General features: G+C 37.9%; 1 protein-coding gene across 50 annotated transcripts in view; it reads left to right on the plus strand.

Annotated features, from left to right (window-relative positions):
• RIMS1 (regulating synaptic membrane exocytosis 1) overlaps positions 1-26,825 on the plus strand; it is a 418,194-nt gene that overhangs the window by 317,922 nt on the left and 73,447 nt on the right. For 21 of the 50 annotated variants that reach the window (XM_023625170.2, XM_070244810.1, XM_023625175.2 and 18 more), the window contains 3 exons: positions 5,758-5,870; positions 20,682-20,794; positions 26,430-26,596. In XM_023625170.2, the coding sequence (XP_023480938.2) occupies positions 5,758-5,870; positions 20,682-20,794; positions 26,430-26,596 (393 nt within the window). Of the gene's footprint in view, positions 1-4,495; positions 4,679-5,757; positions 5,871-9,717; positions 9,748-20,681; positions 20,795-26,429; positions 26,597-26,825 lie in introns of all 50 variants that reach the window. The other 29 variants (XM_023625199.2, XM_023625200.2, XM_023625202.2 and 26 more) reach the window with 5 other exon arrangements.

A 26,825-nucleotide genomic window follows, 5' to 3' on the forward strand; every position in this document is an offset into this window, starting at 1 on the left:
GCACAGAGTTCTAGCAATTTAGATGGATGGACAGATGGATGGACGGATGGATAGACGGATGGATGGATGGATGGATGGATGGATGGGTGCATAGATGGATGCATAGACCGATAGACAGATAGCCAGCCTGTAATGAAACAATACTGATTATTTCTATTTACATATTCTTTTATATCAACTCAGCTAACTGTTTTCTCTACTAGCTTGTAAATGACTTAAGTTCCTTAGGCAAGTTTTTAATCTCCAGCCTTCACAGCCCCTGTGCCTCATGCACACCCGATTTCCATTATTTTGACATGATTGAAATTTTTCCTCAAAGTAGTATTCTTTTATTCCATTCAGCCTTCTCTAATTCATTAGTCAGTTACTAATTGAGTGATTACTATGTGCAGTTTCGCATTTAGGATACATGATTAAACTAGGTTTTTTTGATAATAGGATACTGCTTTACAAAACCTTAGGTGTCTAGAGTCAACAGAAGGTACTTAACTCCAGATGAGTGGTATGTGGGCATCTTTCTCTGCAACACTGGAGATGCCTGTAGATAAACACAAATGCTCGCTCCACGAGGAAGAGAGGGGTTCCATTGACTCCCACCTCAAACATTTGCTGCTGAAGGCCCACATTCATGTTACTCTTGCCTTTACTTACTTTGCTTGTGGGTTGTAATATAAAAAACTCAGACCTTTCAGATGTGTAGATTTGGTTATAATTAAAGCTCTTGATGGATTTTCATTAGAGTATAAACTACCTAGTTTATGCCTAGTTTTTAAGGGAGTTGTTGAATAGCTAGTTACAGAAGGGGAGCTGGCTGGATGTTCTAGGTCTCTGTGCCCTGTCATTTCTTTAGAAGGTACTTGAGCTGACATCTGACCACAGGGGAGTTGAGGTCACAGAATGAATGCTGTGGACACTGATTCTTGGCCTTGGGGGCTAACAGCTTCCCCACAGGAGTCAGATGCACAGTCAAGCGTTGGCTTCTGACAAAATCTGCTGTGCGATGATCATAATTTTGAAGGCCCTTTGATGGCCTCAGCCAATTTGGCCTTATGAGGAATGGCCTTGAAGGAAAATACTTTGGAAGATTTGGTGACCAGTCATAACTGGAAGACAGGGGGAAGGCTTTCTGACTCTGTGCCGAGCTGTGGGAAGCAGGCCTCGGATTGTCTGGGGAGGCTCTTCAGTAAAGTGAGGTCCCACCCGTCCCCCTCCATGGAGTCAGCCCCCACTGCTGGCACGTTCTGCGTGCAGCTCCAGGGACTGGTCTTCTGGTGGAGCCTGCACTCACACCCTAAGTGGGGAGGTTCTGTCAGGACTAGTGTTGAGAATCGGTGCATGCGTTTTGTGTTGTGCTGGTGCTACTGGGGAGCTGTGCAGGCCTGTACCGGCCATTACAGCAGTTGAGCTTAAGTCCCACTCGCTTGTCTATCCTTGAACAAGTCATAAAAAAACACCAAAATCATATTTTTAAGCTGCAATAGAAGCAATTTACTGCAAGTCCATTTGCAGCAATAAGAATGTCTGACTGACAACCTAAGGTTTTGGTGAGAAATGTGTTTTACTTAAGTTCAAGTGAATACACTAGTCTTAGGTGAGAGAGTAGGCGTGGGCTGGACTCGGTGGTAAATATTTAGATACGTGTTTGAAGATGGTGAACTGGATTCAGACATGCTTAGCTCTGAATTAGAATGTGGCTCTTGAAGCCTTTTTTTGTTTAAAAAATATGAGATATTTATAGATATACATGTCAGAGTGGGTGTTGATTAAATGCCGTTTTCCTTATATTTATTTTCTACAAACTCTGAAGACAATTCTGTTAAATCTTGCCAAACAATGTGATACTTGGACATATGTCTATATTTTGTTTTACAAGATTAATAATACATCCAAGGATGTGCCATTTTCATCTCATGATCTGGAAGCAGATCCCGTCTCAGCAGGCAGCACAGGGAGCAGGTGATGGTGCCTGGCAGATCTGTGTGGGTCCTGCCGTGACCACTTGTTAGCTCTGTGGCTTTTTGCAAGTCCGTCTATGGTCCTCAGTTTTCTATACATAAAGTAGGAACAGTAACACCTCTCAAAGCTGTTGTGAGAATACAAAAAAAAAGTGTGTGTCTTCACACATATGCACATGTGTATATGCATGTGTGCACACACGTGTACACCTACACTCCATGCCCGGCAGGTACAGATGGCCCTCAGACTGGTACTCAGTAAGAAGAGTGGTTGCATCATTCTGCTTACCCTTCCCTCATCCCCTTTTTCATTCTCTGAAATGCTTGTTCTTCATCTCCTTCCTTCTTACATCCCTACACTCTTAGCACATCCCATTTCATTGGAAAGATCAAAGCTCGGCAGCCTGGACTCTCTCCACATTCCACTCCTGCGCCTCAGCATCTCTCCATCAGTTCTCTTTCGTCTTGTACTGGGCTCCATCATCTCTCCTCTCTAGAAGCTGCTCTTCCGCCTTCACCTTCTGCATTTCCGCCCTCCTCAGTGTCCCTCCTGTCATTCCGCCTCCTGGCACACTCCTCACTCTCCCTCAGGCGGAGGACTTCTGTGCCCCCGTTGAGTCTGTGCTTTCACACTTGTTACAATTGAGCTCGTGGCAGGAACTGTTGCGTTACTGAGGGGCTTTCACTTCATGTCAAAGAAAAAACAGGTCTGATGCTAATGATTAACCTCAAACACTACAAGCTGCTTGGCGTACTGCAAGCCTGTGGCTCGGGAGCTGGGGACGCTGTCACATACGCTCCATCTGTGTTATGTTCACCCAGAATGACATTTATTTGTCCCTAAAGTTGCTTTTTATATTTTTGTCATTTAGTGTGGTGCCGCATGAGGGCCACCTAAGTTATTCACCTTTCAGGTTATGTTTAAGTAGTCCTTTCAGTGCTTATGAATCGTGTTAAGGAATGAAGTAAGATTTCAGTGAAATTGTAAAATCTGCAAAATTTCTCAGTAGTATTAGGGTGAAAACTGTATTATTCAATTTTCAAACCCCACTTAGAAAGTGTATTTTGAACAAGAATTGCTTGAAGTTTATTCTCCTGATAATGGCTTTTAAAGACTAATAGGGAACAACTCATTCTCGGTCATTGGGAAAGATTGATTATGCAGCCCTTCCCAAATGAATTAATTCTGGAGTTGAGTGAATGTGAAAAGTCAGTTCAGTACAAATGGACACTTTTAATATGTAGATATATTGACAATCATAACTACTGTCAGTTCTTTTTTCCTTTAATTTGGAAATCAAGGTGAGAGTCCTGGTTTCGGGATCTGCATTAGTGTCTGAGAAAGCATTAGTCAACAGCTCAGGAAGATAGAATGCACATTTATTGAACACCTAAGTTGTGCGTTTTTGTTCTCCAGAACCTGACATTTTCCCATTTTGTTGTTTTGAAATAGAGGAGATGCCCTGAGTCAAAATATTTACAGCTGTGAAAATCATTTTACTTAGAAGAAAACTTGTCAATCCAAGTACGAGTGAACAAAGCACTCCCCAGTGAGTGCACCTCCAGTGCTCAGTATGTGTTCTCTGCTCTCACACTTTCACTCGTCTGATAAGGGAATTTTGCAGCACCCTTTTTAAAAGGACGAGATGTGATTTGATTGCTTCTGTCGCAATGTAAAAAAATAATACATTTTAGGTATTTTAAATGTGCCTTTTTAAAAAAATACAAAAAATGATGAAAAAGGCAAAAGCACGTATCTGTTTTAAACAAACTTTTATATATATATATATATATATATATATATATAAACGTCAGTTTTTAATTCTTAATCCTTAATTCATAAATTGGCTTTATAATAATTTTGAACACCATTTTGAGATAACTGTCAATACGTGGACAAATATCTTTTCAGATATTTTTGTATCTTAGTAGACAGGTTTATATCACATAACAGCCACTTGCATTTGGTCAGTTTGAGGAGGAAGCTTCCTTCATCTCATCGTATTTTAATTTCTTGTGTAAATTCACCTCAGAGGACATCTCCCTTTGGCACCTGTTTGGAACGGGCCTCCTCATTGCAGAGGACAGTCATGGACGTTGTAACGTACGCACAGAGTCCCACAGGGCACCCTTTCTTCCTGAAGGCTGTGCGTGGGGTGCCCTTGCGTTTGTCATCTGGTATGGCCACTCCCTTGGTCACGGTGACGTCAGTGAGCCTTGTCCCCGGCAGCCGTGTTGTAGGCGCTGGAGACACAGCTCAGAACAAAGACAAGGGAGGGTCTCTGCCTTGAGCAGCCTACAGGAGGTTTCTCACGTTGGAGGAGTCCAGATGAGGCCTGGAAAAACCACACGGCACACACCTTTGCCGTAACTTGTCAGTTTGGTTTGAATTCCATCTGGGTAATTACGCGATGGGTTTTCTTCTGGCTTTAAAATCGCCGTGTTGTGTGTGTGACTAGGTTTTCCTTGGACAGACGTGCTGGTATCAGAGTTAATGTGAACCTGCTGACTGAAGGTCTTTTTTGGCCCTAATGTTTTAGGGTTCTTCCACCATGTCTTTCTAGAAGGGGATACGCAGCCCCGAGAGCGACTGATCATCCAGTCCTTAGGGGAAAACATCCCACTCGCTCCAGGTCGAGTGAGCACTCTAGTGTCAGAGCACTGTGTTCTAGCCACCAGCTTGCCCCCGGAGGCTCAGCACCACCTTCTCCGCTTCTGACAAGGTCGCTACTCAGTGTCCAGCCCAGCATTCATGTCCTGCCTCCGGGTGTTGGTGTGGTGTTGTGCCTTGCTGAGCACTCAATGCTTTCACTCATTATGGCGCCATATTTTTAATCCTTTCTTTGTGACACTTAAACCTCTCCTGCATCCTCTATTACTTGCATCTATCTTCACTGTGCTGGTGGTATTCTATAGTTCCTGCCAATTAGCTACCATTGAAAATTAAATTTGGCTGTGTTATGTCCTTCCATCTGTTTGTGGCATATTCATATATATATTTTTTTAATTACGTGAAATTCTATAAGAAATTACTTGGAATTAAATGTGTCTTTGCTTTAAAAAGTGTAAGAGGAATTTTTTAAAATCCTTTCATATGTGTTCAGTAAAATGTTAGAGTGTTTTAAAGTTCTTTAGTTAAAGAAAAGTTTGAATGTCAGCAGATGGAGGCCAGCTTACTCCTGTGCAGCAATAATGTATCTGCACACTTCTCAAAGCTATAGTTTCGATCCTTGCACGAGTATATTTCGTAGCATGTGCCAAGGTTATTTTTTTTAATGTCTTTCAAGGTTTTTCCTATTTAAAAATAAAGTAAAAGTGAATGGTAATTTTTTAAAAAGTCTACAGCCAGAACTATTCTTAGCACTTATAAATAATTCTATATCTAGAGTTATATGTAAATATCATTTTAGGACTGGCAATTTAGACAACAGCCTTTCTTAACTGAATTATCCACATTGTTAAGATTCAGAGGCTGTAAGTAGATGATTTGGTTCAGCACTACCCAAAATGGGAAACTCAGTGGAAAGCCACAGCTTTATAGAAAGTTAATGAAAAGCAGCGAGTCCAGTTCTCCGTTCAGGAATCGTTATGCAGAACTGTGAGAGGCAGACATCGCCCTGTGTCTTTCAGCCTCCTCTTGTAATATTCCTTTTACACAGATCATAAAGTGTTTGATTTTGCTTCCAAAGGCCCCGTCAGGGGTTCCATGTCTGTTTTAATAGTGGCAGGAGCAAGGAAAGGCTTTGGTCAGGCCTCCCTGGAATTTCGTCGTTTCATTTCCCGCTTTGTCTTTCTCCCGCAGAATGCACCGGCAAGGAAGCCCAAGCCAGTCGCCTCCCGCGGACGCAGGCTTCAGCAGCCGCAGGGGCCGGCAGCTCCCACAGGTGCCCGTGAGGAGTGGCAGTGTAGAACAAGGTATCCACCACAGACAGACCGCTGTCCAGACCTGGGGTTTGGGAGCTGCCTCTTTTCATGCTCCTTTTATTACGTGAATAGCATTTTGATCACCTGCAGTTTGCTGGAGCCTAGAATCTGTTTCTTAGAGTTTTCTTCCCAGCTCCTAGTTACGATGGTTCATGGCATACACTCTGCTTTTGCTGGGTGAGTGAATGAATGAATTTTAGATGGCCAACTAAAAGAATGGATTGAGCCCTAGAAATACCTTTTGTCAGAGGGACAAAGGAAGAAAACAAAATTTTAAAAATATTTGTAAAATACGGTATTTTGTGTGTTAAAAGAAGACTTATTTAACCTTGTTTTTAGAATATTTTTTATGTTAAACACTTGATCATATTGAAGTCTCTACTAGTACTTTTTATGTTAACTTACTCGCAATATCTTGTATTTTTTATATAAATTTGATGATGGCAAAATGACTTAGAGCACACATTTTGGTGTTTTTTTCCTTAAGAGTTCGTGCTACTTAAAGCTTCCCTTATTCTAAGCATATACATGTTATGAAGATTTTCCTAGAAACAGAAAGAGAGAGAGTGGAAGTTAAATTCACTAAACTGCCTGGGCTAGACAACTGAAATACTGGGTTAAACTAGTCGTTGTTTTCTTCATGTGACCCGAGATGCTGTCCCATTTCTCAGTAGGCGGAATGCTTTCTCATCAGTACATGTTACCACATAAATCTTATCAGGGATTTGTTAAGCAGTTTAGCGAAATAATTTTTGATTTGGGGTTGTAATATAAATGCAGTGAACCTATATTTAAAACATGTCTTAAAAAACTTCATCCTTACGAAACAGCCTCATGAAAGGTTAATATTTTTTACAACAGTTTTGGTTGTTACTGATGCAAAACTGGTATTTTATTCCATATCAAGGGTACTGGGTATGTGTTTTATTCAGTTAATGGAAGTGCTTTACTGAATGTATCACTGAAATGTTAAAGAACTAGGGAGACAAATACATTGTTTCAAAGACTGATAGGGCAGAGTTTGGAAGCAAAATACTGGGTTATAGAACTCAGCACAGATTTTAAGTATCAACTTAGTGGTAGAGGAATAACGCTACTGTCAACTCTGGATTGGTATTATTTTTTCAAATCACACGTCCCGTTGAGATGTCATACTTTGATATTCAAGGTTGTTGTGTGGGTATTCATTTAATCAGGAAAATATGATGCTATGTGAAACTCTGACTTTCTTTTCTAAAAGAACAATTATTTCGTTGAAATTCTCAATTCACACATTTAACAAACTTTATTTTCTCTTTTCTGGGAACATTTTGAGAAGATAATTCATAATTAATGTTATTAAGACTGTAATTAGCAATAGCCTAGATGAAATTGTTTTAAAATTTACTTTTAAAAGTAAAATTTGGTGTTTACTTAAATTATCCGTTCATGAACTCCTGTTGCACAACTAAAAGAACTAAAAATTGTGGTACTGAGCTGCAAACTCAGTGTTATGGCCATATTGTGCTAAAGATTGATATCCAAAAAGTCACGTGTTCCTAAAATTCTTTGCATTTCCTCCAGTTGTTAGAGCACTCTGCAGGTTCAAAGCACGTAAGGGGGCTGCAGAGAACTCTCACATAGTGAGACTGTAGCTTTGTTATTTCTGTATCTGTAAGAATTGCTTCTATGGAATCAGTTGGATTGCATGCTGGATTTTATTTTTTTAAAAAGGTCATGTTCTGTTCTTATTATCAACATTACTGTTTATGATATTCGTATTCACAGCTGTTTTTCAGAGAAATCGTCAATTTGTAAGGATTCAATTGAGGTGGGAACAAAGGAGTGACTGAGGATGAAATTGACGGGGTTATTTTGATATTTAATATCATAAATAACTCTTAAACACTTGTTATTTGAGGTTCCTGAAATGTATGATCTTAAGAATCATATAGATACAACCTTTTAAAAATATGATGGCAAATATATATTGTTATACCTAAGTGCTTTTCCATAATTAAGATAGATCCGGTTTACTTTATGTTGCCACCACGTGTTCAGTGACCTGTGGCCGATGATGGTCCCATCAGCCGTCATCCGCTTCTGACTGAACAGATGTGGCATCTTTGTGTGTCTTAAAATGTGTTTTTAGAAGTAAACTTCTAATTTGATTCAGGGGTTAAAGTTTAACACATTCTATTTAAGATCGAGTTCGTTGTTGTTTTTAGGGCCAGAGAATTATGTCATTTTTTTCTTTTGATATTCGTTAAACTTTACTTCTGTCTTCTATGAAGATTGATGCCGAGTGCAGTTTATTTGCAATTGATTAAGCCTCTACTGCACTTGACTTTCTTCCTTCCAGTCTTCTTTTTTTTAATTTTTAACAAAGGGTAGTTTTCTTTAAATAACTGAATTGATAAACCATTGATAAGGGCAAATATTTCAAATGGTTTAGATTCCTGGATACGGGTACACCATCTTGATGAACGTATGAAATGCTGCTGTTCACATGCAGTTTCTGGACACAGTTACCTCACTGTTGTTTGTAGGATGCTGCCAGCACAGTTGGGTTGTTGGACTGGATGCCCGTCTTCTTTTCTGTCATTTAGTTTTACTGCTCTCTCTTTATACCATAAATACAATATGTATTTTTTAAAGGCTAACATATCATTTGAAAAGACTTATTTACTTAATTTTTGAAAAAATATTTTAAAGTTTCTTTTAAAATTTTGAAATGCTAGCCTGTTTGCTACATAGAATCTGATCATGTTCAAGTACGGTTAGGGGAAAAGAAGAGGGGGTTACAATAGACGTTTTGAGATAAAGTAGCTGAAAAAGTAGCCTTAAAGTTTAGTTACCTCACCTGGTAAGTGACGGGTGAGAGAGGACTCCAGAACCGTCTGGCTGTCCAGCGCTCTGCCCCAGGGGCGCCCTTGGGTGCAGCAAGGCTGAAGGCAGCACAGCTGGCTTTACACACACGTGTGGTTTCTGAAGCCAGCCCGGTGACAGTCTTTGTGCTCTACTGCATGTCTTTTTAAAAAGAAATATTTAAAGGTGGTTCATACACTCACACGTGATGTGCTAGTGATGTTTGCCTGTTCTGTTATTGCATCTGCTGCCTAAAGCTCTGATGATGCCCCTTCAGGAATATCTAGACAGCCTTTGTTTCTCAGTAAATATTGTGCCAACACAGAGGTTGGATATGAAGCTTTATCAGATGTCTAAGAAATATGGTCTCCTGAGGACAGTTTCGCTTTGATATATAGTTAATTTGAGGAGGAAGAAAGGATGACGTAAATCAGAGTATGGTTTTTCCGTGTGGAAAATGTTACGGAATATTTTCCACGGTGAAAAGAAAATGCCTACTGTCTAGTCAAAAGTGCAATTTATTTTTTCACTTATTATATGAAATTTGAAATTATATGAAATGCTGTAATTTTTGAAATGATAAAAATTTTAGTTATGAATCTTAAATATGCTTTTAAATACATTTACTATAAAAAGTCACAGTAGACCAAAATTAAAATGTTTTAGTGGAATTGTGGGTGAAATATTTTGCAATTCTTAAAAGGCAAGAAAAAATACTACATAATATACTTTTCAGATGCCAAACATTAATTTCCCAATGTTTCTGTTTTTATTTTAAATCTTTAAATTGTTGTATTCATTCTTTCTTTGGTTAATTTTAGACCGTATTTGAGGTTTCCTCATGTTTTGTCGTTGCTGTTTATCATGTCATGTTATGTGTTATGCATTTTTATTACTCATGCCATTGTTGATTCACCTTTCCACGTCTAACTATAAATTTGCTGATTTCTTTCTTTTGTTTCCATCATTATGTGCGTTTAATTCATTGAAGAACAAGAAAAATATAACTCTTCCACAAAAGGTAAATATTAACATAACTTTTTAACAATGTAATATTGTTCCTTTTCTTTCGTGATCTATGAGAGGTATATAACTATATTTATTGAAATAGTGACCAGAATTATTCAACGTATAGTTTTTTCCCTGCAATGATTTTGTTGAGCATTTGGTACGAATTATTTATATTATGAGCAGTTCACATCAAAGAGGAAAAGATTAAAACTGAGTATTTTTGCTTCAAAATTTTTGTATCCGCATGACAACTGGAAAACTTCTCTTTGGAAAGTCATAGCATGTTTTTATGTTTTGTTTGTTCACACCCCTGCTGTCACAGATGAAGGGCTTGCTGCTCATCTTCTGCTCAGGGCCATGTCTGTGCAGAGGAGTAGAACCCCTCGACCCGCTTCTGGGCAGCTGTGACCTTATGGGACGCTGGGCCCCCACTGCATCACGCCTGGGAAGTAGCTGCCTAAAGGCCACTCCTCTTGGCCTCAGGGCCTTGATGTACCGTCAGTTCCGTCTCCCTGAGGGACGTAGGGAAGGGACATGGCCAGCTGTGCACGTGGCTGACCTGCCTTGTCATCTTTCGTCACATTTGGTCTCCATTCTTTGCACTGGAGTTTCAAATGGATCAGCCTCATCTCACTCTTATGTGCAGCACATACCACTTCCTCTTCACTGTCACTGCTGGCCCCACAGTTAAATGTTTGAACGTGAGTCTTCAGCTTGATGGAATGGTACTATGGATAATACTTAAAATTAGGTAATTCTGAACAGTTTAGTGAAAGTACGTTTACTCACTATTTGAACATGCGCTAAGCACTGAGCTAAGTTCTTACTCATAGTGACCCTGGAAGCTAGTCCTGGGAGTAACGCCATCCCTATTTGGTGAACTTCTGGAACTCAGGTTCAGAGAGATTCCGGGATTTGCCGAGGATCAGTGCCGAGGAGCAGACAGCAAGCCCGGCTCTCTTGCTCTGACCTCCTGCCACTGAACGTCAGTGTCTCCTATTTGAATAGGTATAAACCCAACTATATTATCCCTGAGTCCTAGGATATTGCATCTCAGTATTACAGAGTGAAAATGGGAGGCAATGACACTCAATTACTTATTTTAGTTTGAATTTATAAAAATATAATTATTTTATATTCTGGCACATAATGCACATATTCTGGCATAGTGTCTGACATACTTGGCAATAAATTTATATTAATAAAAATTAAAATGTTGTTCAATGACTTCAAGATGTTTTGATTGCTAGATTTTGCATGGGTTTTTGGCAATCCTGCATTTCTAACTCAGGTATCAGAACAGAACTTCAATTCAGCAGTATGGAAATGGCCAGTGCATTTGTACAGAGATTCAGAAGAATTTATTTCCATTTGCAAGATCAATTTTAGTGTGATAAAAGTGTTAAAATTCTATATTGGAAGACAGCCATGATCTAACTCACTTATCCAAAAGAAGGAAAAATACAAGAATTTTTCACTTAGGGTTCTTTCGTTTGTGTTATTTACTAGTCAGCCGAAAGCTATAATTAGCTACTCAAACGAAGCAAAATCCCTAAGTGGTACAACCCACAGTCTGTGTGGAGTGTGCACGTTTACAGCCTCCTGCCCAGCACGCGTCCCATGGATACACCTTTACAAGGTCGTTGCATGCCGGCCGAGGGGTGTGGTCGCTCTGCCAAGTCTTCCTTGGACGTGGGGGGTGGTCTGCTTCTCAGAAGGGAGCTCAGGGCTGAAAACAACCAAAGAGCACTTTCCAAAAACTGAGGCAGGAGCAGGGGCGACACAGCACCTTCCTCTGGGACTTGAGGGACCACAGAGGAGCCACAGAGAGTCTGGAAAGCCCAGAAAGGATAGAGGCTAGCTCAAGAAATTTCTTTAAAGTAAAATTTCAAGCTCGCATACCCCATAAAGAATAAAAGGTTTCCTTTTCCATAGAAATCCTGCTGCTGTGAGCTGATCTTTTCTGGGATCTAGCATCTTGAGTCATCTTAGGTCTCCCTGGATAGCTGAGGACCGGGACACAGCATTCCTAGTGACAGTACAGGCTAAGGGGCTCCTGAGGAGAGTGTGTTTCTGATGAATTGTAGATGGAAGGGCAACCAGTGGTCCCAGTGTGCCAAGGACAGAGGTTTCTGAGATGCAAGACCTTCAGCACTAAAACCAGGACAGTTCTGGGCTCAGTTAGGGTTGGTCACCCTAACTGTAGGGGACCAGTGTGTTAATCTTCTAGCGTGTATTTGTAAAGCATGTGTTTCTAGCATATGTTTGTAAAACGTAGAAAGAGAGGTACAAAGTACTGCTCACATTTATATAACATTTGTATACATTTTATGGTAGACACGATTTGTTGAGCACTTACTCTGTCGGTGACTTGACTAAGAGGGCTATATATTTAACCCATTATATTTTCACAACAACCTGAGACATAACTGTTATTATCCTCATTTTCCAACTGAGGAAGCTGAAATTTAGAAAATTAACGGCTTGGCCTTCTGTCAGTCATTCATTTGGTAAGTGGTGGAACAGTGGTCGAGACTCCAAAGACCTTCTGCTTAAACACTTTGTTCTCCCGCATTGAGTCAGCATTTCTTGAGTACCTGCTGTGCATGCAGTATCACGTAAATATGGTACCTACATGTGCACAGCTGTTAGGGGAGATTATTACCCGTTTTATAGGAAGAGAGTCAAAGGGGCAGGTGGAATCTCTAGGGTAACAAGGCTGCTGCGAGGCAGAGCCAGCTTTGACTCCACGGCCCACGTTCTGTCCACTGCCCCATGTTGCTTGACATCTACCACTCTCAACACCAGGATCTTGGAGAGGCCCACTTAGGGGTCTGACCCCACCATGACCCGATTTTTCTCCACTCAGCTAATCTTCTTACACTTGGCTTATCCCTCAAATTACCATGCAACTCGGAAAGACTTAAGCCAGTGTATTTGCATAAAGATAACACATCCTCAGGGGTGAAAAGTTAACTGAGGACTTGTAAATGTCCACACTACCTTATTTACCTTTTACCTCCTTCTTTTGTGTTGAAAGCTGAGAGACCTTATCATTTTAGGCTTCACAAACTGCTTTTATAGGCGTATTTTAAATTATTCATTCTAAAAGTAAGCCAATTTTTCCCTCTCTGCTACATTTCTTGGACAGTTTTAAAGAGCCCAGGAATGTAGTTTGGGGGCATCGAAATAATGATATCAGAAGATCAAAACAGAACCAGAAACTAAATGACTTCAAGGTGAGAAAAAAATGTTACTATCATAATAAATGTCTAATTTATGTGCCTGTAGATAGTGTTCTTAGGTGCCTTAACTTTTTGGCTTTTGGAAGCAATTTCAAATCATAACAAAACATCATACTATCTTTTCTGCAAATATGGATTTCTTTTATCATAAAAAATGTGTAGTTTATACACAGAGAGTAACAGGTAGTTAGAGTTCGAGTGATTAGACGATCTGAGCACGAACAAAAAGTAAACAGCATTTGCTGCTTTTCTTCTCCTGTTTCACTGATGAAATATGTCATAATTATTCTAACCCGGTCACAGGGCTATTTAAGGATTGTGTCTAGTCAGCTGTACTTTGAAGTTCAAGGTTTTCATTTAAAATGCTTAAATAAACTGCCTTTATTTTCCTCCTTTAAATATTGGCAAGAACAGTTTGAATGCTAAGTCTTGCAAATATAATTTTTATGAAACTATTAGCATTAACTTTAGGCGCAATTCATATAAAAATGTGAAAAGCATTATTTTAGTACTTTTCTGTTACATTAGTTTTGTATAGATATTTGCACATTTATTTTAATAGAATACTATGGTTGTGAAACACATAATAGGAACAAATTATGTAACTTGACTTTTGCTAAAATAAGTAAACTAATTTGTATATTCTTCAGAATCAGCATTGCTATAACTGTCATCAAGTAGAAAAGGGTTTCAGTTTTATTTACATTTTTAGGCCTTGTTAGGCTGGGTGATTCCTTTGTTGTTATTGTATGTTAAAATTTCAGAGGTTTAAGTTTCTTAATCTTCCAGGGCATTGCTTTTCCTGAAGACTCGTTACGAATATTTCTGAATATTTGTTTATTCATAAATATTTAGAGCTTCATTAGTTAAGGTGTCTGATTTACCTGTTTCTTTTTTTGCCGCAAACCCATAAATATGGTTGATACCTGCTCTTCTCTTTAAACGTTAGGGAATAGAGAGTGGAGCAGCCCATGGGAGTCAGCTCAGAACTCTTGGTTGTGACCCTTTCTTCCCCATTCTGCCGGTTCAAGTGTGATTAGGTATAGTAGTATTGTGGGCTTTCAGAACTTCAAGATATTTAACACTTGTGTCAGCCAAGCCTCAACTTGCCAGAAATGCCCTGCGGAGGTGGCAGGTTATCACCCCTTCTTCCCAGAGACGTGCAGAGGAGGACAGAAGTCAGATGTCTAGCCGGGGATAGGCTCTTTGATTTTTTTTCCTCGAAAGGTCTATATGTCCCCTAAATACTGTAATTTTTTTTTTTTACAAATTTTAAAATTTGTAAACACTTTTTATAGAAAAAAGGAAAGAGACTGTCAAAAAGTTGACATTGAATTTAGCAGTTATGCCACATCAAGCCTTTCAAGGTTGATCCTGTTAACATCAGTGTAATTGGAAGAATGAACGCTGTGGGTAAAAACAGCAGAGGCCACCTGGGATGGAGACCGTGCCCTCAGGGAGAGCCTCTGACCCCCAGGGCAGGCGTAATTGGTGGGCTGCCCCTCCTGAAGGCTGTGCTTGAGGAAGTGCCCCACCAGGAGGACAGGGCTCCCTTCAAAGCCAAAATACATTTTACAAAGCGGTTTAAGTATGTGACGCAAAAGCCACGGTCAAGTGACAATTCTCCCAACAAGAGCTTGACTTTCTTGTTTGTCCCGTGTCCAGCTGGTATTTGCTCTTTGCTCTGGGGCTCGGCAGTTCTGACACTGCAGTGACATCTGGGGTTGGAAGCCCTGAGTTTTGTTTTGGACAGTTCAGTGACGTCAGCTAAAGCGGAAGATGGTCTGGTGGTTTTGGCTGCAGGGAGATTTGAGTGATCGCATATACAAACCACCACTTCCAGCTGTGCCGACCTTCCATTTCAGTTATCTGGACCAAAGACGGGTCACTTTCTGACAAGCCCCAGAGACCCTGTGGTATTTTCATTTAACGTATGCTGTTTACTTGCGTTTTACCTTTCTCACGCTGGATAGATGTCATTTTTTATTTTATTGTTTATATTATTATAACATAATCCTTGACGTCCAAGAGAATCATACAAGGGCATAAAGAAGACAGTTTGGCACATTTCTACCCTTGCAAATTGAGATACACTTTATTCTAGGAAAATGACCCCAGAAATTGGGCACTTATGTATAGTCAAAATATTTTAAACATTTTCTGTTTATGTATGTGTAGTGTGTGTGTGTCTGAGGGGTGGAGGGTATACAAGTGTTCTGTCAAAGTTGCTTACTACACTTGTATGACTCCAAAAATAAAGATGAACATGCAAAGAACACGTTATCCTTTAAGTGGGGGAAAAAACTGCAACAGAAATGTAAAATACAGCTGGTGAATTCTTTTCTCTTAACACCTATAGTGTTGATAATTTGGCAAATTTAAGAAATGCTGGGAATTAGGTAATAGAGCAAGAGAGAAAGTCATAGTTTTCCATTTTTTGAAAATGGGAAAAATAAAACAAAGTACTTTGCCAATACCCTATTGAAATAATATCACCATCACAGATTACAACAGCAGGAAGGTCCTCTAAGCAATTTCTTTGCTCTACAAATAAAAACTCCTCAGTGGAGAGGTCGATGAGGAACTGGTTGATGGACTGACACATGGCGATGGGTCTAGGATGGTCATCGACGGCCGGTCATTCCAACTCCTGGGGTCTCGATGCTTTGTCACGTTGCACCCAGCCGTGTGGAGAATGTTTGTCCATCTTAACAGTTCGTATTCCTCTAAAGGCTAAAAAACTGTGCGTACAGACTGATATTACATATTTAGATTTTCAAACATCAAACATTTCTTTCTTTCTTTCTATTCAGACTTTGTGTCATTTGTGCTGGCTGCAGACAGCTAAATTTTTCATCTTTTATTCCTTTTTAATCTCTGTGTTTCATATTATACTATTTCTCATACCTGAGTTCCCACTCTCAGTGGTTTTTAACAATAAAATGCTTCGGAGAAGAACTGTTTCAAAGGCTGTCACTACTGAGGCATCGTAGGTGTCAGTTTGTAGATTTCCTTCTGCCTGACAGCTTCCGGATAGGTGATCTTTCATCGTTGCTCTTTCTGAGACTCACATTGGAGCGAGGGTGGGGCTCCCCATCGCCAACCCTCATTGTATTGCTATAGAGCAAGGAGCAGAGGCATTCGCTTTTCTATTCATAAAGTGTGGCAGCTCAGTGTAGTTAACCAGACAAGCCTGAGGACCCTTCCCGTTGTCCTGTATCATTTGAGTGCTAAGTACCCCTGTTACAAATAAAATACTCAGAATCTTTTTACTTTGATATATTTAATAATATAGAAATTTTTATTATTCCTACTTTCTTTTACACTCATGTTTCACCTAAAATACTTGAAAATATTGGAAGGTTTAACAATATTATTGTATGGATTTTTTTTTTTTGCCTATAAACATAAACGTTTGAAATTAAAAATCCATGTTAATTTCCAGATGTGTAGGGAGAAATGTGAAAGATTTAGGAAATTAGAATATCAGCACAAATTTATCTTTCTATAATTGTAAATTCATGAATAATATTTAAACATTTATGAAAGTTTTAATTTTAAGTTATAATGATCTTAAATTGCATGTAACTATATTTACAATATTTTTAAGCAAATCACAGATGTCTGCTAAGTCAAAGGAGTTTCCCAGAAAAAACACCTTCTCCTTGAGGAGTTTATAGTATAGGAATTTTTCAGTGATGGAGTAGGAAAGATTTATTAAAGATCCTTAAGCTTTTTATTTTGTAAGTCACAGCATTCTTTAATAATCTTATGAAAGGGATAGATCTAGGAAAATGCATTGAGGCACAAACAGTGTCTTCAGATGATTTCAGCTTGTTCCTAGATTCCTCAGAGACCATCCATCACACTAGATTAAGAATTCATGGCAAAGCATCTGACATGAAAAAAGAAGTAATTATTTTAATGTCTGCATTTTTGATAGTATCTAATACTTTCCATTAGAAATTTGTAATAAATTACAGGCTTTTTAAATTGTGTTTACTTGAATGTCACCTTGCATGTTCCAATGAGTTATTCTTGTTGAGTTTTGAAAACAAAAAATGATTTCATAAGTCTGGTTTTAATTTAATCCCTAAAAATAAGTTCCACTGTTATACTTTTTTAATTGTAATGAGTTGATTTTTGACATCTGTAGATTTATCTGATAGAAATGCCAGAGTTTAGAAATAATAATATATAGAGATTAATGTTGATCTAAAGAAAATAAATTATATTCAATAAGCATTTTTTAGGTAAATTAATATCTGTTCTTTAAAAAGCACAATTTATTCGACATCAAACACATCATTCAACTTGTAGAAAGTATAATTAAAAAGTCCAACTTAAAAAGCAGTTTTTTAATAAAATTGCAATGTTAATTACGCTTTTGGGGCTGGGGAGATGAATGGTTTGTTGCTGTCACACAATTTGCAATTATAGCTGAAACACAGTCTATGCTACATGTGCTCATCTTTTGTCTGTATTATATGTAAGCTGTATTTTCATTAGAAGACTCAATGATACATGGTAATTATGTCTGTTGTAGAAAATGAGGGGTTATTTAACTCTCTAGTATGTGGCAGTTTTGAAAAATTTTGAAAATAAAAACCCAAGAGTCCCACAATTTTAAAATCTTTTTATAAACGAATAGCAACTGGCATTTTAGTGATTTTGTTAGTTTACAGTGCTGCCAACATTCAAAATGTTCCTAAAATGTGGATTTAATGCTAGGATTTGTGGGAGAATTGGAAAATATTTTATTTCATATTTTAATTTTTTATTGGCATTAAAATTGTTAAAATAACATAAAATTTTTGAATGATGATCAGTAATCATTCTTTTCAAAGTAAGGTATTTGAGTTCCCTGGGCTGTGGTTAATTTTACTGATAGTGAGATAACTCGACAGAAAATCATATTCCAAGGATCCAGTTCATTTTTAATCATTCCTAAATATCAAGTATTCTTTGTTTAAGTCATTACATTAATGGAATACACCTTCTGGTTCAAATTCATGATAAATATTCTATTTTAGCTCTTAAATCTGTCTTACTATTTAGAGTCACATGCCAGTAATCCAGAAATAGTGTCATTTTATTCCACAATATATAATTGAGAAAAAAATGTGAAATCTTTAGAAAAGTTAAAAACTTCCAAATTCACATGGAAGGTTCTTCATTGATATTTATGAAAAAAAAAACTTTCACTGGAACATGATAACTTGTATCAACAGTTATTTCAAAATACACACTAATGGACATATTGTCAGGAAATAATGAGAAATAATAAAAGTGTGGATTATATGTAATCATATGACTTTTCAGTATAGGTAAATGATAAGCTGTTTGCATTTTCCTCCTGTTCTTGGGATCTGAGAACAGTCAATGGGGATAGCATAGCAACAAATTTCTGCTGGAGAGTCGGACAGTCCACTCTCGATTCTGAGTCGATATTAATTTGGGGGTTTTCTTTTTTTAATAGATTAAAAGAGGTCAACTTTCACTTCTTTAAGAATAAAGATAAAGTGTGTTAATCAATTTTGGAAGGTAAAAGTGAAGTCATTTAAAACCATTTTAAGATTGATGTTAGTTAGGCTACCACTGGATTTAGTTTTGAGTTTTGCCAAATGAGGATTTAAATGCTTTCGTATTGGAAGCTAAACAATCGCATTTAGAAAAATGAGGTGTTGTCCCTGCGAGGTTAGGTCACCACAACTGCTTCAGGCCAGCAGCTCTGGGGAGTAATCTGTTCAGTCTCCAGTTCCCGTCTTCCCTAAGAATTACATGATACAGCAAAGATTACGGAGGTCTGGGCTAATCACTGTCAAAAATTTCTTAACATAAAATTAATATCATTTGATGAGAATATTAAGCTAACATCGTTTAAGTCTGTTTTTCTTACAAGTAGAGATTGCTTTGAATTACTTCAAGCTTTAGAGATTACAGCTGATTACAATTTGACTTCCTCAAGCCCAAACAGGTGACTGAGCTAGCGCCCAACGATACCCACACCACAGGCAGAGGGCAGAGACCAGAGATGTGTTCTCTTGTATTGCATATGGCTTTCTATAAATAGAATACATTTCTCAGTAACTTTGTCTCAATTCCTAATTACTGTCAAGTAGCATTTTGCTTATAATGTTCATTATTATTTACAATGCTCATTTTCAAGTAATTAATAAATTTCTGAACTGCCTTTCTCAAGATCTTCATTGAACCATCCTTCAATCATAATGGCCATCATTTGCTATCTCTGAAGTCAACATTTTCAAAGCAAGTGTCTGTCATTGCTCAATTCACATAACTGTGATGTTAGAGATAGATATTTTCTGTCTCATTTACTGAATTTAAGCAAAGTTAAACATCTAATAATTCGTGCTAGAAGTATCATTAAAACATTTAGACACAAATTTCAAACAGTTTATTTATTTCTTGGGCTATTAGTCTATACCTGAACAAAATAAAAGCTACATATTCACTTAATTTTGAAAATGAGTGCCAGTGTCTTTTGTCAAGGATGGTCATATTTAATCATTGCCGTGGAAAAACTCGTCAGCAAGTGTCTTTGCACACTCTTTGTAAGAGATGAAGCCAGTAGCCAAGTCAATCAGATGTATCAACATTTCCATTATTTTTACATCAATAGGGCCTCTTGGCAGAAGCCCCAATATATTTAGTCAAAAAATATTTTTTCCATATATATGTGTATACGCACAACTTAAAAATAAATTTTAGCCCTCATTGCAGAGGTTGAAAAGTCTGGGAAATTGGCAAAAGATACGTTGTACTAAATAAACGTGGGTCTCATACAACACAGGTATCTGTTGTGAAGAGTTAACTCTGCACACAACTGTACCATGAGCTCTTCTCTCTTCTTCGTTTGTAAAAATGTGAAAATTAAAGGCAAGATCTTGAAGTTAAGCTGCTTATGATGGATTCTGACTTACAACAACTCGTACTTCATTGAATGCTGTTGTTCTTGCCATCGAAACAGTGACACCTGCTCCCTAGGAGATTAATAGAGGCTTACATGGAATACTTCTCGTTACACATTGTAAACTAAAGAGCTAAAATTTATATCGTATTTTCAAAACTTATGAATTTCATCTATGTGGTCAGACGTGGCCATTAGAAGTGAAAGACTAATCTTTTCTTAGTAGGTCCATTTTTAAGACTAGCAAATATTCATGAAAAGCTGCTGGTAGAAATTAATGAAAAAGATGCCTCAGAAAAGCAGATGCCCATCAATTCAAACAGTCTTAGGTGGCGACTGTGAGCTGAGGGTGTCAGGGAGTGTGTGCATGCATGCCAGCATGTGCATGTGTGTGAGTGTGCAACGTGCATGTGTGTTTTCATATATGTACACCCAACAACCAAGTGACTAAATACAAAACATTTTCACAATTAAACTTAGTTTCACATGATCATTTACAGATGAGACTGTTTCAGATCAGACACAGAGATAGGGTCCTTCTCTCTGTTACTAACGTCTGTGTTCCTCATTCTGTGAGTTGAGTCATGTTCATCTCAGATTAACAGTTGCTAGCGTTGTATATTCTGCATTTTGTTTAGTTTATTAATCATATGTTATTTCTAAACTCCATTTAATTGAATTCATATCAAAAGCATTGAGATCTTAAGCCGTTCTGGTCTTGGAAGGTGTTGCCCGTGTTTAATAGGCTTCCATTGTGTGTTTTTGCAGTGAGCTTAGTAGTGGAGGAGCGAACGAGACACATGAAACTGAAAGTGCACCGGGTTAAGCAGACGGCAGGGTCTGGGTCTAGTCAAGAACTCGATCGCGAGCAGTATTCCCAGGTAAACTGGCAGCATCCGACCAACAGTTTCCCTTTTGAGCATGTGCACCTTGTGGCCAGGCAGGCCCAGGCAGCCCCGAGGTCCAGGAGAGAAGTTATGAGATGACAGTCTTGCTCATAACCTCTCTCCTCCTGACAGTTTCACAACACACAACTGTATTAAAATATGACCTACTAAATTGGATCTAATGTTTTTTCTAAAAAGGAAATGTAAATACTTGATATTAAAGTTACTTGATGGATGGTTAATAGTCAAATTCACATAAATAAGCAAAATATATGATGCTATTGTATTTCTTGAATATCATTTAAGATTGCATTTAAAATATTAAGATATAGATTTATAGTCTTAAATACTATTTTAGTTTGATATTTACTGTTGAGATTTGTTAGTGAATAATAAAAAGTCAACGATGGGAGATTTCTTACTGATCTGTCTTTAGTAAGAAAAGTCACTGATATTAGACTCTTAGAAAGTGAAGTCCACACAATTTCAAGTGCCAATAAACGCTTAATTTATATTTTAATAGTATTTTGTAAGGATTCACGAAGGGATTTATAAGCTGCTAACATCTAATAATTTTACTTAAAATATGCATAAAATGCCATACTTCATGAAGTAATTTTAAATATATTATCTAGTTTATTTAAAAATCTTTTTTTTATAATACTGCAAAAGTGGCAGCAGCCATTACAGAACAACTTTTGTTATAATTTCACATCAAGAAGTCTTTTTGAGAGTAATGACCTTTTAAAATTCAATAGTGAATAAAAACCATACTAAATCAATATGGTTAGCTTGAAATATGAACCTAGAAAAACCTACTTATTTTTAAATAGTAGAGGTTGTTCCTTATATAGCCAGATATTCAGAGACTAATACAAAAAATAGAGGTCTGGTTTTCCCATAGACTTCCATCCAGTCACGTGCATTGGCTGCCGTCTGTCTCCTGACGTCCTGTGTTAGCTGAGTAGGGTGCCCAGATGAGGCAGCGCCGGGTCACTGTGACCCAGTGAGGCCCAGTGCCCTGGAGTCTGACACAACATTTTAAAAAGTAACATCCACAAGAACACCCTAATGTGCCCCGGAGTTGCTGATCCCAGCTCCACATCCCTTCCCTGTGGTTTATTCTTTGTGGTATTATCACGTAATCGGCTCATTTCTCTGTGTTCTTTATGGTTATCCTCGTCACTCCTGTGCTGTGTTCTGCAGGCGCAGGGGGATGGGAAGGGAGGTGTTCAGGGTTCCTCCTGCACAGCAGGTGCAGGTCTTCGGAAAGGATCTGTAAGCTGGAAATGCTGTATCAAAGCTGGAAATGCTTTATCGATTTCTTAGCACTGTGTCCAAGGATGAGGTCAGCTAGAACCACAGAGGGAGGTCGGGCAGTACAGGAAGCGAGAAAGAGACAAATAAAGAAGGAGGGTAAATGCTGAAAGCCCACCGGGTCATTCTGAACCAGGACTGTAATCACTAGTCAGTTCATCAAAAAATCTGCAAAAGGAAGTCCCTGGAAGTCCAAACCGCCAGTTACTTACCGTTCTACTAAAGCAAGAGTCGGTTTTCCTGCTCACAGGATTCCAAATTCTCTGGCTCATAGATGTTTAGAACTTGAAAACACTTCAAAATAATCTTCTGCCCCAGCTCTCCTGTTTACTAAACTTATGAAAATGGAGAAACGGGGTGATTTACCAGAGCTAGTCAAGCGTCCCCGTAGAGGGCTGGCCCGGACCTCCTCCTGCGGGCTGCATGGCCTGCTGTGTCCTGCGTCTTACGTCACCGGGAGGTGTACGAATCCAGCTTGGCTCAGCTTCTTCCTGGGCTTGTGATTTGTGCACAATTAAATGATCCCATGCTAGTTTTCCTCCCTCCTTCACACAAGCATCCTTTGTCTTTTTCTCTCTCATTTCATTTGAATATCAAAAACCCATTACTTTCAAATATATCACTGTTGCTCTTACTCCATGAATGGATGCTACCATATTACATAGATAAAGTGACTATAAATTACATCAATAAATGTGAGCACAAAGATAGGGTATCTTTAAAAACTTCTAAGAATATAGGATAGGAAAATATATAAGATAAAATAAAAATTGATTAGCTTATTTTTTATTTTATATGTCAAGTAAAAGATTAATACTCTCCAGGATTCTAATATACATATTATGGCCTACTGCATACAATAAAATTTTTAAATAGTTTCTAGTAGCCATTTCAGTTAATTCAAACCTCTCTCACATACTTGGAAAATTATCTTTTTCGTTTTTCATCCATTTATCCCAACTTTTTATAATTTACTTTACAAAGAAATGTTTGTGTTCATATAACTATGAACCAGGATTGTCATAAATTTAATATACATTAAATTTTGAATTTTATTCCTTTATTTATTATTTTTTTATGAGGAAGATGGGCCCTGAGCTAACATCCATTGCCAATCCTCCTCTTTTTTTGCTTGAGGCAGCTCAGCCCTGAGCTAACGTCTGGGCCAATCTTCCTCTACTTTGTACGCGGGATGCCTCCTCCACATGGCTGATGAGTGGATATGTCCGAGTCCTGGATCTGAACCCATGAACCCCAGGCTGCCGAAGCAGAACGCATGGAACTTTAACCGCTCGGCCACGGGGCCAGCCCCTTTGTTCCTTTATTGACTCTTTTCTCGTGTCTTAATCCATTTGACATTTTGGATGAAGCAAGGCATCTTAGTTGCTATTCTACCAAATTAGAGATTAGTTAACCATTCTCAAAATATTTACAACCAAATACCAGTAAAACGAAGTTTCCTGGGGGAAAGAATTACCAGACAAGTGTAGTATAATTCCTAGGAGGTTTTGAACCTGGCACTTTAAGACTGAAGGATCCTGACATCCATCCTGAGTGAGGAGTGAGCACTAACTCGCTTTTGAAAAAAACGGCGAAACTGCACCATGGCTCTGAAATGTAACACCAGGCTGCTTTTCACTGACATGGTGCAGAGGTGCATGCCTGAGTGAGGGGGTGAAATTCATAATTGGGGGGTGAATCTGCATTTAGGTGCTCACACTTTGCAGAGAGCTTATTCTTCTGCAACCCAGGAACAGCAGCCAAGACTGAAGTGATGGCTTTTGGAGGTGGCTACTGTTTATTGTTACTTGCTTGTAAAAACAGCAGCCCTATTATGAGAGCCTCCGCTCACAGCAACCACTGTTTCCCTGCTCTGTGGTCAGTATACATTCGCCCTGAGGATATTCTGTTTCTCAAAATATAAACAATGCATTTCCAATAAAATATCTAATTGTTAAGTAGGAAAATTAACAAATTATGCTTGATGAAAAGTCAAAGTGATTACTTAAACTTTTAACAGATTTTGAAAATAAGTAAATATAGTACTAAAAAGTGAATATGAAAGTCTTTTATTTCCTTTAAATAACCAGTGTGAAGAAACCTGTGATCTCCTGTCAGAATGATGGGTTATTCTTTACCCCAATAGAGAAAAATCTAGTATGATATACAGACTTCAAATCCCTTGTTTTATCTCTTTGCTGGAAGAGGAAAAGTCTGTATACAAAAAGTTGAAGAAAAGATGGCTTATGGAGGAGAATTTCCACAGTTAGAGAAACAGTTCCGTGTACACTCACATATTCTCATGCTAAGTCTACACTGCTTATTATTGACTTTTGTCAAATAAGGGGAGCACTTGTTCTGGGTGTTAACACAATGCCAGAAAGTCTCCTACTGCTGGGTAAATTTTTATGGTATTAGAACCCAATTCTTTCATATTCTGCCATGAGCAAGCTATCATTTCAATATGTTTGGAAACATTATAATGACTACATAATGTATCTCCGTAGCAAAACTGTTTCAAGAACAAGTAACATACTGCACCCCAGGAGCTGTATTAAACTCAGCCTCTGCCTCGTGAGCATACTAAGATTTTACTACATTTACTCTGTAAATAAAAAACAGTTCTGTTTGAAATGAATCATGTTACACAGGATCATGCTATAAGACATGACAGGATTTGGTGATAAAATGTTATCACATTACTTTGAATACATTATCTTAAATCATAGTAATTTTAGATCACACATGAAGTTGTATAAATAACTCAGTTCTGGACATAATGACATATATGAATTTCCTTTTGGATTATAATTTAGCATATGGCTTTCAAAAACAAATCACACGCGTATGAAAAAATTCTTTGGGAAGATAATTTTATAGATATTCTATAAATTTGGAGTTGTTTTCATGCTTGATGTGAAATTCTTTGCCCAGTGCATACACGTAAGAGGTGAAGAATTTAACCTAACGTGTGAATACCCTAGACCTGAACTGCTCCTGTCTGAGAGATAAAATAAACATGATTGCCTTCTCTAGGATTTTTAAAAAATATTATTGTCTTATACTTCTTTTTGTTTATACAGATCCAGGTGTTAGCATCAGTCTATTTAGTATACTTTAGCAAGACAACTGTTTATACAGATTTTTAGAAATAGAGTATTTGGATTATTTTAGAATCATTAAAACTCATCAAATATGGAGCATCAGAGGGTGGATGGGGTTTTTTTTACAGGTTTAATGAACATTTGATATTTTGCTTGAAAAGGAACTTAAATACCCAATGTTTAGCCATGTGTTCCTTTTAGGTATGTTCTTTCATTTTATATAAGAAGGTATATTATCTTACCTTCTAGTACCTAAGAGAATTATTCATATATTCAGTATTTTAAAATCATATGTGATTATATAACCTTATTGTTTATTATAATTAACACATAAAATAATAATAATATATGATACATAAGGCTGTTCACTGTTATCTGTTAAAATAAGACAGTAACATAGAAAGAAAAGATTAAGTGCTTTGAAGCTTTGTGTGTTTCAGTCTTTTACCAAATGATTTCTGAAATCTTAGGTGAGGATGCCAAAGACAAATTTAAAGACACAGTTAAGTATAAGATATGGTGAATATTGAAATTTTAATAGGAATCCCATTTTTTACTTTTGGCACTGCATTGATAGTTTGCATCTGAAGATGTGTAATTAGACTGTAATAGACAGGAAGCCAAGTGCAGTCTCTGCCTCATTGCTTTACTCGTCTTTGACGCAGCTCCTCAGCTTTAAAATCAGCCCTTATTTGTGAGGAGATATATTTTTCTGAAGAAATTTGAAAGAGCAAAGTCTTACAATAGGGAAAGTGTGTAAGTTAATTGAATAGTTTAGAAAGAATCTAGAAGCACGGGTGGAAACAGTGTCTCCCATGGGTAGAGTAGAAGGTGAATAAAATAGGCAATGATAAAAACAGAAGCAAGAAAAGAGAAACTCATGTACTAGAAGAAAATAAATAATACACTTTTGAGGCTTTATGCATGTGCAAATAATTAACTCTGTGAATTTTCCACCCAAGCACTTAATTTTTGTGTTTAGTTTATAATTCAGTATTCATAAACCATTTCTTACCGTTCAAAGAGGTAGTATGTTATATTGGGAATCATGTGTTGTGTTGATGTTGGATTATTGCAGATCCACACCTGCTCTTAAGAAGGTGCACTTTTATTTGACGTTGGCTAGGTAGTCACTAAGCTCACTGCGTGTGTCCCTTTTGTCCACGATCTGATGATGGAGCTCTCACTTTCTTGTTTTCAATCTTTAGTATAACATACATAAAGATCAATACAGAAGCTGTGATAACGTCTCTGCCAGATCATCAGATAGTGATGTCAGTGATGTGTCCGCCATTTCCAGAACCAGCAGTGCCTCCCGCCTCAGCAGCACAAGCTTTATGTCAGAGCAGTCTGAGCGCCCCGGGGGTAGAATCAGGTGAGTTGGCCGTCCTGTTGATATACGCTGGTCTTCATCCGTGGTATACAAATGCAACTAGCTTGATGAATATTCTTGCTAAGACGCAGTTCAGGTCAAGTAGCAGAAATGTTGTATGAACATAACTGGGACTGGAGTGGGTTGAACGTCTATTAACTATTGTGTAGTATCGCCAGTTGACTGCTTGCTCCTGTCTAGTCTAGATATAGCTTATAACCATAGTCATGGT

The sequence above is a fragment of the Equus caballus genome, chromosome 20, assembly GCF_041296265.1.
Source record: "Equus caballus isolate H_3958 breed thoroughbred chromosome 20, TB-T2T, whole genome shotgun sequence".
In the NCBI taxonomy this organism is placed as follows: Eukaryota; Metazoa; Chordata; class Mammalia; order Perissodactyla; family Equidae; genus Equus; species Equus caballus.